Here is a 12,209-nt window from a genome sequence, read left to right on the forward strand (position 1 = left end):
TACTTTAAATTCAGTGCTATTTTCTTTCAAAAAGATCAGAAGTTGTACTTTTAGATAACAAAAGCATTTATGTTACAAACATTCAAAAATGGAAGCTTATGATTCTGGCAGACAATGTTGCGTATTAAATACAAACCAGCCAGCAATTACTGAACATAAAAAACTTATTCAATCATAAAAAAATACTATAATTCATCACCACAGACTTTTTACATAGTTATAAATAATAAATAGCATAACACAGTAGATTACAAACGGATTTATTTTGCCCCGTTAAAGTCTTTAAAAAGTAAAATATCTATTGTCTTACCTCAGACTGACCAAGGTACTGTATCAAGACTACTCATAGCTCAAATATAACTCCTTAGCCAAACAATTTGCAGAGCTTGTATTCAATCCAAACTTTTAAGTCTTTCCTCGGAAATCAAATGTTCACTTAGCTGCTTGCCCTGCTCATGACCAACAAAGGTACAAATGCTGCACACAGCAGCCTCAAAGCCTATTACTTTGGCTGCCATCTCACAGCAGAGTTGGGACTGCCCACAGCACCTGGCAATGGAGCACACACCTCGGAAAGGAACACTAAGGAAAGCAGCATCGACGACAGATTCTGGTAAGCACTCTATAAACAAGCTGTACACAAAGGACTTTTCCCACCCACCCCTCTGGTTTACATTCCGTAATTTTGTAACAATGTCCCCTAAGGCACAAAAATACCTATGACCTCAATGCCACAGGAGACATCGATGGTGCCATACATGGTTCTCCTACACAGTAGTTTAAATAACTTGGTTATCTGCACTGTATGTCTTAGATCAAGGCATGGATTCATTTTCCTTGGCCAAATCTTGCTGAATATTGACCTTATTTCATACAATCTGTAGGATGAAGGATCTGGGGAGAGAACTATGCAGCTATTTTAATTGTGTTCGTAGAGTATTGTTATTTCTTCACTAATGGCAAAAGTGCCAGTGATTATTTTGTGGGTTTTGGGGTTTGGTTTTTTTTTTTTTAAATGTAATAGAGTGAGATTTCCAGACCCACTGTGGTCTTCTGTAATAAAAACGACTAGCAGCACTAAGAAAAAAAAAAAAAATTTTTTTTTTTCTCCCTTCTGTAGGAGAATTTGAGGCTAGTGACTGAAAAAAAGCAAGAACAGTTTTACTCAATGGTAGAAGTGCCAGAGAATAAATTAGTATTTTCAAATCCTTCTGAACCAAATTATTTCCCTAGACATAGTGACCACAATAATGATAGAAGTATTTTCCTAAAAATTGCAACACTAATAGGTAGATACCTATTATTGGAATCAAAAAGTGTATGCAAGTTCCTGAAAGCAAAAAATTAGTATAATCTGAGCAGACTTCTTGTTTAAAAAATAAATTCGTGAAACCAGACATTAATATGGTCTACAACGTCCATTAAATGGATAAATCAAAATCACTGGAAAGTCGCCAAGGATTACAGTTACAGTAATTTTTCCTTTTAATAATCCACGTTAATGGTTCAAGGATCAGAGTTCGTTTCTCTGTACAAGTGTACAGTAAGTGAACAGCACAGCCAGACACTGACTCAGAACTTAAGTCACTTAGGTGAGAGATCATCCATCAAAATGAATGAAGAGCATGAGTTTGAGCATGTTACTGGAGACTCTGTGGTTATGCTGCCTTTAGTCAGTGAGTCAGAGGAAGAGCCAACGCTGCTGCTACTCCCATCGAGAATATCTGAAGACAGGCTGGGGAAAAAGAAAAAGGTTATTTAGTAACACGGGCATGATAACTTCGTGTACAAAGCTAATGTACTTTTGCCTTTGTAGAAAAGATGTAGGAGACCTATACTACCACTCAGTCTTTACTGCAAGACTGGCAGCCCTGAAGACTCCTTGTTTTCTGTAGCATGTTATATATATATTCATGCTCCTTACGGGAATGAGGAGCAGAATTTTTTTTTTTTTTTAACATGCAGTATAAATTATGACTGATTTTAATCAGTTATAGAAAGGAGGTGACAACTAACAAGAATAAAACCTTAAAAGGTTATAGGAAAGGAACAATAAGAATCTAATCTGCAATGCAGCAAAGATGTCATTAATTAGCTAGTATGTTCTTTAATGTTGCACTACTCAAAGCAAGATTTTGAAACCTATTTTTCCCTTGTAAGTAAGGAATTTCTGTGTTTGGATTTCAAAGTCTGGATACAAGATTCCAGAGGGCACATAAACTGATGCTCTTGCAATTTAGCTGGAAGCAACATGAAAAAATATTTCTAGGCAGTTTCAAGTCTGTAGGTAAACTGAAATTATAGTAATACAGAATTAATATTTTAGAATACTTAGTATCTGATTCTTAACACAAAAAAATAACTTGGCTTTTTATGATCATAATACAGAAAGGAGACAGACTATAACACTAAAAATCGTGAATGTATCAGCATGAACTATGTAACTGCAGTTAATTATTCACACACGCATTTTCAAAGTGTTCAGATAAGTACCACAGATACTATATGACCACTGCCTACAACTTACTGAAATGATGAAGCATCTTTGAGGCGAAGTAACTTTGCTTAAGAACCAACAGGGATTTATAACAATTATATTCAGTATAAAAGTTCTGATACATAAAATCTAGGCTAGAGTCTGCTCAGGAAGAACTGATCAAAGGAGCAGGAACACTGTCACACTACACCACCACAGGAATGAATAGTTCCCAGTAATATGCATATGCGAGCTACACAAAGTATTTTTTTCTGGAAACAACAACAACAAACAACAAAAAACCCAAAAACAAAACAAGAAAGCTTGTGATAAATGCACATGCCCTGTTTTGGCATTTCAGGGCACATGAAATATTTTACCATGAACTGAGATCTGTCAGATGTGTAACATCTGGAGAAAGCATGTTGGTTGTTCCTTGAAAAAGTCTCTTTGGCTGACTTTCAGTTTCCATCTCACCTAAGGAAAATAGTGCAAATAATCAAACTCACTTGAGTCTCTGGAACATCCATTTACTATTTGTCTATTGTAAAAGAGAGGTTTGTCCCACAATAGAGCAAGGTTGCATCTGTAACATGGTAAAGTCCTCTAACTCAGTCAACCAAGCACTTGGGTAAGACATTAATTTGATGCTAGCTGTTGTTTAACCATCCAGTCCATCCTTAATGTAACTAATGCTTCAGCAGTATCTGAGGGGCTGCAGAGATCTCAAAGACACACAACCAGGCACTTGCTACTTAGACTACAATCAGACAAAATAATCTAAAGCAAACTAATTACTGTGACTTAAAATTAAGTAAGCAGTTGAGATGAGGCAACTGACATAAGCCAAAATACAGACATTAAAATCCTTAGTGATTATGAAAATAGGAATGCCAGCTTGGTTCTCAGTTTCACCCTCCTGCGTACAACAAATTCTGATGCATATGTACACTTTTACAGAAAAGCTGAATAGGAAAAAAAAAGGCATGTGTATACATTTCCACTTACTCATCATGGATCAGGCTATCTTTGTACCTGTAATCATCTACTGACATTAAAAGATTAAACACGATGGGGAGAATTCATATAATCTGTTTAGTAAGATCTGCCCTGAGAATGAGCTAGCTCATTAATAGCTTCTGTACAAAAGACGCATTGGAAATACCATGAACTTGCCAATAACAAGCTTAAAAAATCCTCTCAGCTACAGTGTATTTTAATTTTTAGTTTGGCAACAAAAACATATGAAATGGAAATACATTTTCTGGCTTTTTACTTACACTTCACAGCAGCTGTGGTGTCAGTTTGCGAAGCTTACAGAGGTTAAGCATTATAGCAAACCAGTATATATTAATATATGTTATGCAAGAGAACTATACTACCACTCATTTTATAAAAGACTGACAACCCCCCAAACTTCCTATTTCCTTTAGCCCACAGGGATACATTCCCTTCTTTGAAGGGAAGGAACAACAGCCTCTATCAAGCAGAATGGGCAAAATACATTTATAAAACACTTGGTCTTATACAAAAATGAAGAAAACCCAAACCACCAACTTCGGTAACTCTTTTGCCACTCAAAATTTCACAGAGACAAATCTGCACTGCTACAACACACTGCACAGTATACCAGTATTAATTCCCTATAGCAGTGAAACGTTCTTCAATACATTGCTTTCTTCCCTCCACATATCATGATGTCAATTTGTTACCATGTCACGTCTGCAGAATACGAACCATAAAGCTACTGCTAAAATTCAGAAAATAACAGGATTATGTATTTAGGAAAAGAAATTAGGTTCATTTAACTAGATTAGACATTTTAAAATTAAGTAACATTTTGAAAATTCCTTGATATTTCAAGTAAAAAAGGCCAACTCATATCTCCACTTTGTAAAAGATGTTCCACAAGAGTACATGGATAGGTTGAGGAAAGCTTGCCCTTTACCTGCACTGTTTTTAATACAATCTGCCTAAAGCCTATTGTAAAATGTTTAAAGTAAACCAACACAGTACAAATATCTATTTGCTATTGATCGTTGAGCTTGATAAACTTTTGTTCAAATTTTAATGCCTGTACAATTCATAGAAAATAACAGCCAAGTTAGAATTGGCATCTATGAGAAAACTTGTCTCTCCCCTGTCAATTCAATATAAATTAGACAACATTCTTCATCTGATAGGAAAAGCAGTCCTAAAAAAAAAAAAACCCAGTAACTTTTCTCAAAGGCTAAATATAATTCTTGTAAAATAAAAGGACATGCTTTTGGTGCAGTTAAGAATGCCTAAGTTAAGAAAAAAATGCAGAAAGGGTAAGCATAGCTAGAAGCACACTTGTAAATATCTGTCTTAACAGTTCTGCTACAGAGACTTGTTCTGGGATGTAATCTGAATATCCTTAACACAGAATACTTCCAGGAAAGAATAGAGTTTTCCCCCTTCAGGAGGAAAGAGCACTGATCTATTCCATTTCTCTAAACACTCACCTTCTGAACTTTCAGAGTAAAAACAAACATTCAGTACTAAGTTTAGAAGATACTGCATGATAAGCAACATTCCTAAGATGATCTGAAGGGTGTGCACCATACAGTGGTACTCTTTGGAATGTCAGGGCTTACGAATATTCATAAAATTTAATTTGATGTGGAATAAAGTTTGCCTCTTTCAAGCAGTAGCTGCTTTTAAAGTTTTTTATTCTTGTCTTTTAGACTAGCTACTTTACATTGTATAAGTTACGACTGGCAAATTCCAGTTCAGTGTGGATACAAGTGCATTATATTTACAGAACAACAAAAAAAATATGGAAGAGAGAAAAATGTATCCAGCTGCAAAACTACATCCATATTAAAACATCTGATAATATAAATACACATACCTTTTCTTTTAATGGGGCCAAGAACACTGGGCCTGATACAGTTGATTGGACTTTGACTCCTCCTGCTAGAGAGAGACTACTGATAGTCAGGTCTGTAAAGGTTCCAAGTTTGAACACCACCATACCTAGCATCAAATCGACACAACCATATCATATGAGATGTTCTTTAAAACTATTCCTGCACAACTGGAATGCTTACGGAGTCCAAATACATAGATAACAAAGAAGTGCTGCCTGCTAGAGCAGATTATCTGCCACACAAAGTTGTAGTAAATTTTCTAGGGTCTTTTTCCCTTAGTGCATCACATCCTCACTACAATCCATTTCTAAACTGTGTGTAATATTTATGTAAAATTGATACGGTGACAAAGTTAATAAACTTCATTTGAAGTACCTAGGAATTTCCCCACAAGTTACCAAGTCTAGTTTAAAGCTGATACAGGCTCCTGTAAGAGCACCCACATAAAGCTAGCGTTGGTAAAGGCTGAACATTCAGAGCATTTTTGCATGGCAACACTTTGGCTATTGTAAAACTAAAGTCTTTTTTAATGCCTTAACGTGAGCTTTAACTAATCTTTGTGCTAGCCTTGGAATTTCGGCCAATGTATACCTGTTACTTGCAGATATTACTTACTTGGAGAATCGCCTTGTTGGACTGGGAATAGGACTTGGAGGTAATCCATTACTGCTCACAAACATTTGCAATGATGGTGAAAAACATTGCTGCAGAAAAAGACACATTAAAATGCTTCAGAATTTCCTTTTAAATACTCAGGTGTTTCCCCCCACCCTCCAAACAAAACATCCCCAATTAAAGAAAACCTAGTAACAGAATAAGGCAGAGATGATCAAACACAATCTTAGAAGCATTAAAACTTAACTTGCAAAAATATACTGGCTAATGCAATACTGCTCAGATTAACCTGAAATTTAAACCCACAAGAAATCTGAAATTGAAATAGACACCGTTTTCCAAATAAGACAGTTTTCTGTTCTTTCTGTTACATTTAGAAACAGCAGTACAGTACTCAGGACTTACTTCTTTCAAGGGGCTTGTTAAACAAACAAGTTGAGTTTACTCAAAATACATCTGACCTGAAAATTTAATACAGTATTCCAGAGTAGAACAGAGTATTTAGCTCTGTGGTTCTGCAGTTAATCTGAGCTTAGCCCACGAATGCCCATAGATAAGCACAAAAATATTTCTGTCAAGTTATCTACTACTGCTTTACACTCATGATTCCAAAGGTACAGGACCCACTGCCAGCATCAGTGTTATACTAGGAACACATTTACCCAGCACTAGTACATGGCTGCTTCATACATCAATACTGGTAGAGGCATGCAATAAAACAGTAGCAGGACAAAAGCAGAACCACAAAAGAAGGTGACAAGGTCAAGCAGCCCATCTTTAAACACAGTTGCCAGTTTCTCTGTGCTACATTTCAGTTTTCCAATCCTTACTGGAAAAGATACCCAAGATCCACCTCTTCCCTTTTTCCAGCATGTGCCACCAGCCTTCAGTGCAAATTCAGCATGCCTGAGTCTTTCTTCACAGTGAGTTTATGCCTTCCTTTCCATTAACTGATGGATGTATTTTCATCCTCCTCACCACACAGATTTGCAGCTTCTGGTCTTTGCCTACACTCTTACTCTACACATATGATACATTCCAATTTTGGTGCTTCTTCCCCAGCATCCCCTCACTTATGTAGCTGAAGATCATGGCCAAATCCGATTACTCTAATGACCTCTTCCAGCCTCCCCAGAACCAGAACCCTAACCCATCCAAACATCGCACAAATAGCAGCAACGGAAAACATTCAGTGTGACAGAACAGGCACACTGCTTCAACTCTGCAGGCTCCAAGATGGTAAGCACCTGATTCTTAGAAACCAATAAAATGTGGGTTTGGGTTGGGTTGTTGTTGTTTGGTTGTTTTTTTTAAAAACTATCAAACAATTTGTGAAGTTACACATGTCTTCACAGTTGTTCTCTCAGTTTGGTATTTCACTTATCCTACCTTTCCTATTCCTCTTGTAGGTGAAGGTGCAGGCGAAACTGGAATGAAGTCTATTCTCTTTGGGGAGGAAGATTTCTCAGACTTGTCCAAGTCATTGTCGCTCTGTAAAGACAAGGTTTCAGACTTAACGCTGGCACAGGACATTACCTTAGAATCCAAGGCATAACCTTCTAATAGAAAGTCATTGGGCCAAATGCATAAAATAGCTAAAGCAAATGAACTTCAGTTCTTCTTAAATTATTTTCACAGTTAATTCCTCTCTTTCCCTTAAATTCATTAGTTGAGCGTAAAAGTAGAATTAAATAGGAAACATCGATAAAGAAGTTACCAGGCTCAAGCTTTCCTCCCATGACTGGCTTATCTGCATTGCTGTTTGCACTTCCCTGGAATACAAAAAATCCGATCAGTAGCTACAAAGAGGATAACTCTGGCTATTTTATCATCTTGTTTCAATAACACTCACCTTTCATGTGCTGTTTCTCTGTTCATTAAATCCACTCCTTCCTCCTGCAGGAGATAAATGTCCTAAGTTTTCCCATAACATTTGATTCATCACAGGTACTCAGAATAACACTTGTGATTCAATAATTTGCTGCTAGAATTGAAATATGAACAGTAGGAGCACTCCAGAAAGAAGAGACTGCTACCAGCCCAGCTCACCATTTCTCTTGAATGAAACAACACTTCAAAAATGCAAGGTAGTTTAAACATGACAACAATAAGCCTTGCAAGGACGCTTCCTTGTTGAAACTAAGTCTTAAAAAAGACTCCGTTTCCTCTTGAAAAACTCAATAGGAAAGAAACTCCCGTTATGCAAGTACTTCAATATGATATAATACTTCTCATTCCGTTACTAAATATACAGATAAAAATTACACTTACCCTTCTGATCTGATGAAGTCGGCTACTAGGAATACGAATAGGAGATGATGACAACAACTGAAAAAAAAGTGACAGCCACAATGATTAAATCACACAACAGCTTGCATACATCCTATTTGCCATCACCTACATTCTTAGTGAATTAAAAATGAGCTGTACAACTACACGTGGATGACTCAAAAGAAAACACTGACCTTCAAGAGAAAAGACTTGTTTTCCCACTTACAGATTCATTCTACCACTCAGCAAGTGGCACAGATCTCAGACTAGCAAGCAGATACTGCTTAGCAGCTCAAATACACAAATGCCATTTAGACAAGTGAGGTATTATAAATAAAACTACGAACATTATACAATTCCCTACTGCCTAAAGTAAGATGACAAACTCCTACACTAACTTACTCAATCAGTTGGCTATTATAAAGGAGAAATCTCAATGTTTCAGCTCAGTCTTGAACAACACTCCCTAAAACTTTACTTTTGCAGTTTTTCAGTTGCATACAGTTTTACACATCTAATTCCTCTGGAACTTTGGCTACCATCACATACAAATGGGCCAACAGTTCCCACTCAGGATGTCCATGTGTCTTCTGTAACATGTACTGATTGGAGTTCCAAAATTTTGGATTCTTATTTTTAAGAAATCTCACAACAGAAGATTTTGAACTAAAATTCCATCTTGCTTTTTCTAAACAGAAGACATAGAAGAAACGTATTTCAGGACTTTAAGTTCTATGGATTTTGAGAAAAGCAATACTTAATCTTCACTACCCTCAGAGGAGAAAGAAAAATTTTAGTGGAAAAGAGCATATAGATCCCTGAGTTGACAAGGGAAGGGCGAAAAAAAGAAATGCAACATCTTTGAAACTGCAGTACTGTACACTACCAGACTTATATAACAGAGGGCAGAACATCACCTATCAAATAGACTGCTCTTCTCTAAATGGTTTCCTGACGTCTAGTGTTCAGCCTTTGCAAAAAAAAGAGCGGCCCTGTCAAACAAACAGGTCAGTGAAGACCTGTGACTCTTCCATTTTTAAAATACATTAAAACACCCTTTCAAGACTTTTGATTGTGACAGCTGTTTTCTCTTCCAACCCATGGTCATGTCCAAATTAACTTTAAGACTGTACTTAACACTGGGAATCACATATAACTTCAGCTACTGTTCTCTTCTAGGGGACATACGGTCAATACACCAGTATTATTTCACTGTAGGTTGCAGTTACAGGTGAAAAAAATGCATATTCTGCAGCCTGGAAGCTTGCTAGGATGCTTAGTGCAAATACAAATCAAGTTTAACTTCATTTCTCCAGCCCAATTATTTCGTGTTAGGCGTAACCAAAACATGCTTAAGATTCCTTACCATACTGTGACGGCTCATAACTGTTGTACTGTTCCTGCGAGTCCGCAACACGTAAGGCTGAAAAACCTGCGAGTTGTCACTGGAGGGAAAAAAAGTTTCGTGAACAACTTTCTAAGGTGTGCATTACCTAAAACTACACCGTGCTATGATACACGCTCCAGCCTCCAGCGGGCAGAAAACGTCCATTTTATTTCAACAGAAGCATGACTTTCACTGAAGGAGCCCAGCAAGCACTTTTCTCCAGCTTTCTCCTCTGGAGACCCACGCATTGCGGTTCTGCAATTACAAGAAGTAACTCGCCGCCCTGACTCGAGCATGCCGAGAAACAAGTGACACGTTTCAGAGGCCTCCACCACGCACCAGCCACGGCGCAGGGCGAGCTGGGGGCCTGCACGGAGCACGGCCAGCAGCGGGGCTCGGCACGCTCCGAGACCGCAGGGGCCCGGCTGGCTGCAGCGGCGGCCGATGCCGCTGGAGCAGCCGAGCCCCGCCGGGCAGGGCGCTCCCGGGGCGGGCCCAGCTGCCGCCGGGGCGCCGGGACCCGCCGCTGGCGCCGCGGGCCGGGCCGGGCCGCGCTCACCTGAGCCCGTGGATGAGGGGGGCGCTGTTCGATCTCCTCAGGCCGCCCCCGTCGCTCGGGGCCGCGGCGCTCCCCGGCGGCAGCTCCAGGTCCAGCTCCATTTTCTCCTGAGCCATCGCGGCAGCGGCGGCTCCGGCTCCTCCCGCTCCGCCGCGACGCCCATTCACTGCCGGCGGCCGCAGCGGCTCCTCATGCCGCCGCTGCCCCCGGCCAGGCGCGGCGCGGCCGCCCCTACAGGCCCCGCGGGCGGCGCCGCAGGCAGAGTCCGGGGGCGCGCCGGGCCCGGCGAGGGGGGCGGCCCCAGCAGCGCCCCATGCCGGGGGCAGCCCGGAGGGCGGCCCGTTCCCCCACCCGCTGCCGCCGACGGACGAGCTCCCCGCGCGCGGCCCCGCTGCCCGCGCCGGTGCTGCCGCTGCCGCCGCCGCCGGAGGGGAGCGAGCGCCTCGGGCCGGACACCCCCCCGCGCCCGCCGCCGCACAGCACGCGTGCGCGGGAAACGGGGCGGAGGCAAAGCTACCCGCCTCCCACGACGCATGCGTCCTGCAACCGCATCCCGCCACTGCGCATGCCCAGGAGACCGGCATCAGGCCCGAGCCCCGGCTTCGGCTGCGTTCGGACTCCCGAGAGCCCCCGGAGGGCGAGCGCGCGCGGAGTGGCTGAGCGGGCAGGGCGGGTGTTTGAAACGGCACAATGGGCGCCGAGGGCAACGTCGCGTCAGGCGGGGGCGTGGCCTGGCGTGGGCCGCGGGTTCGAGTCCGACGGCGGCCATAAGGCTGGGCGTGTTCCTCACCGCGGCTGCCCCGAGAGCAGGCAGCGTGAGCGGTCCTCGGGGTTGGATTCCCCCTCCTCAGCTTAAATCACGCGGCCTTTCCAGGGTTTTTCCCAGCTTTGTGTTGCTGCTGAAGAATGTAATGTGTTTTCTGTGAGTAACGAGAACGTGAGCCTCTGTGCCGTTTTCAGAAATCCGGCATAAGTTCGTTATGAGACGTGTGATTCGAGGTCTTGGTTGTATTTGGGTTTTGGACTGACCTTAACAACTCCATTCCAAGTGATCAAAGTATCTAAGTTTGTGCTTACTGACTTTTATTTTCTAGTATTTTTCGATAAGAACAATTGCAACATACATTTGTCTTTTACATGCGAGGCGTCTTCAGGGTCTTTACCAGCACCAAATTCAAAAAGGTTTTCATTTTCTCCTGGGAAACAGCAATTCTTTTTCCAGAGCACTAGGTACAGAAACAGTTAACATGGAAATGTTAGGATTCTTCATCATTTCAACTTTCTTAAGTGGGAACGTGGCTATATGAATTATTCTTTTACTTCAAAATGACCAAAGGTAGATGTTCCTAGATAACCAAGTAGAACTATTGCTTATATAGCGTGCTATTTATTGTGGTACCTCCCTGCATTTTTTGTTACTCAAGACTGAGTCGAGTGTATTCCATTTTTCTACTTCAGAGACAGTGTATATGTCTCATCAACTGTTTTTTTTGATGCTCACATTTCTGGCATTATAGTGACACTATTAACGAAGAACCTTGTGCCTATTAGGTACCTGAGAGGAGTTACAGCCCCACAAGATTACATTTTAAATATTTTCAGGATTTTTCAGTATGTATTTATATTGAAAAACCTGGAGACAGAATTCCTTGTTTTGTATTACTGCAGAAGGAAAACCATTCACAGTCGCATGCCAGTGCTTACTCTATGATATATCGTAGCCAGTAATGACACCTTTCTGTGAGATGATACAGAATTGCCATCTCCTCCAAAGATAAAACAAGGTAAATAACCTAAAACTGTCTTTTGCTTGATTTGTAATCATTATGATCAGTTACTGGAAAATTAAGATCTGTTGCTGCAAAAGTAAGAGGCTGTTAATCACCCCTCACTGCCACCACGCACTAAAAAAAAAAGCAACACCACACTTTTGAGCTTTAATCCAGAACCTGCACCATTCTCCTTGTCTAGTGCTTCAGCACAACATTTCATACGACAGCTGGAGAG

At 40.9% G+C, this 12,209-nt stretch overlaps 1 protein-coding gene and 1 non-coding gene across 4 annotated transcripts; both read right to left on the reverse strand.

The window, feature by feature from the left end:
* Nucleotides 1-995: 995 nt before the first annotated feature.
* PABIR2 (PABIR family member 2) lies at nucleotides 996-10,698 on the reverse strand. 3 transcript variants are annotated; one of them, XM_075512918.1, is made up of 10 exons: nucleotides 10,203-10,697; nucleotides 9,623-9,701; nucleotides 8,257-8,313; nucleotides 7,838-7,881; nucleotides 7,703-7,757; nucleotides 7,375-7,476; nucleotides 5,986-6,074; nucleotides 5,352-5,413; nucleotides 2,857-2,953; nucleotides 996-1,735 (listed from the first exon to the last, which is right to left on the reverse strand). In XM_075512918.1, the coding sequence occupies exons 1-10, from the start codon at nucleotides 10,316-10,318 to the stop codon at nucleotides 1,585-1,587; spliced, it is 852 nt and encodes a 283-aa protein (XP_075369033.1). In that variant the 5' UTR covers nucleotides 10,319-10,697; the 3' UTR covers nucleotides 996-1,584. The 3 variants fall into 3 exon arrangements, with proteins under 3 accessions (XP_075369033.1, XP_075369032.1, XP_075369034.1); XM_075512917.1 differs by having other exon boundaries at nucleotides 5,352-5,416; nucleotides 10,203-10,693; XM_075512919.1 differs by having other exon boundaries at nucleotides 1,597-1,735; nucleotides 5,352-5,427; nucleotides 10,203-10,698.
* Nucleotides 1,820-1,965, reverse strand: LOC142415363 (small nucleolar RNA U109). Its single transcript, XR_012777402.1, has one exon. It is a non-coding gene; the product is annotated as a small nucleolar RNA U109 (small nucleolar RNA).
* Nucleotides 10,699-12,209: the final 1,511 nt, after the last annotated feature.

This window comes from Mycteria americana, chromosome 10, assembly GCF_035582795.1.
Source record: "Mycteria americana isolate JAX WOST 10 ecotype Jacksonville Zoo and Gardens chromosome 10, USCA_MyAme_1.0, whole genome shotgun sequence".
Classification (NCBI taxonomy): domain Eukaryota; kingdom Metazoa; phylum Chordata; class Aves; order Ciconiiformes; family Ciconiidae; genus Mycteria; species Mycteria americana.

What these genes read in the sequence shown, in the direction of transcription:
- PABIR2 (XM_075512917.1), bottom strand. Translation starts at nt 10,318, where the DNA reads ATGGCTCAGGAGAAAATGGAGCTGGACCTGGAGCTGCCGCCGGGGAGC. An exon ending in CCCCTCATCCACGGGCTCAG is followed by an intron (nt 9,702 to 10,202) that starts GTGAGCGCGGCC and finishes TTTTCCCTCCAG; the next exon opens with TGACAACTCGCAGGTTTTTC. An exon ending in AGAGAAACAGCACATGAAAG is followed by an intron (nt 7,758 to 7,837) that starts GTGAGTGTTATT and finishes TTTGTATTCCAG; the next exon opens with GGAAGTGCAAACAGCAATGC.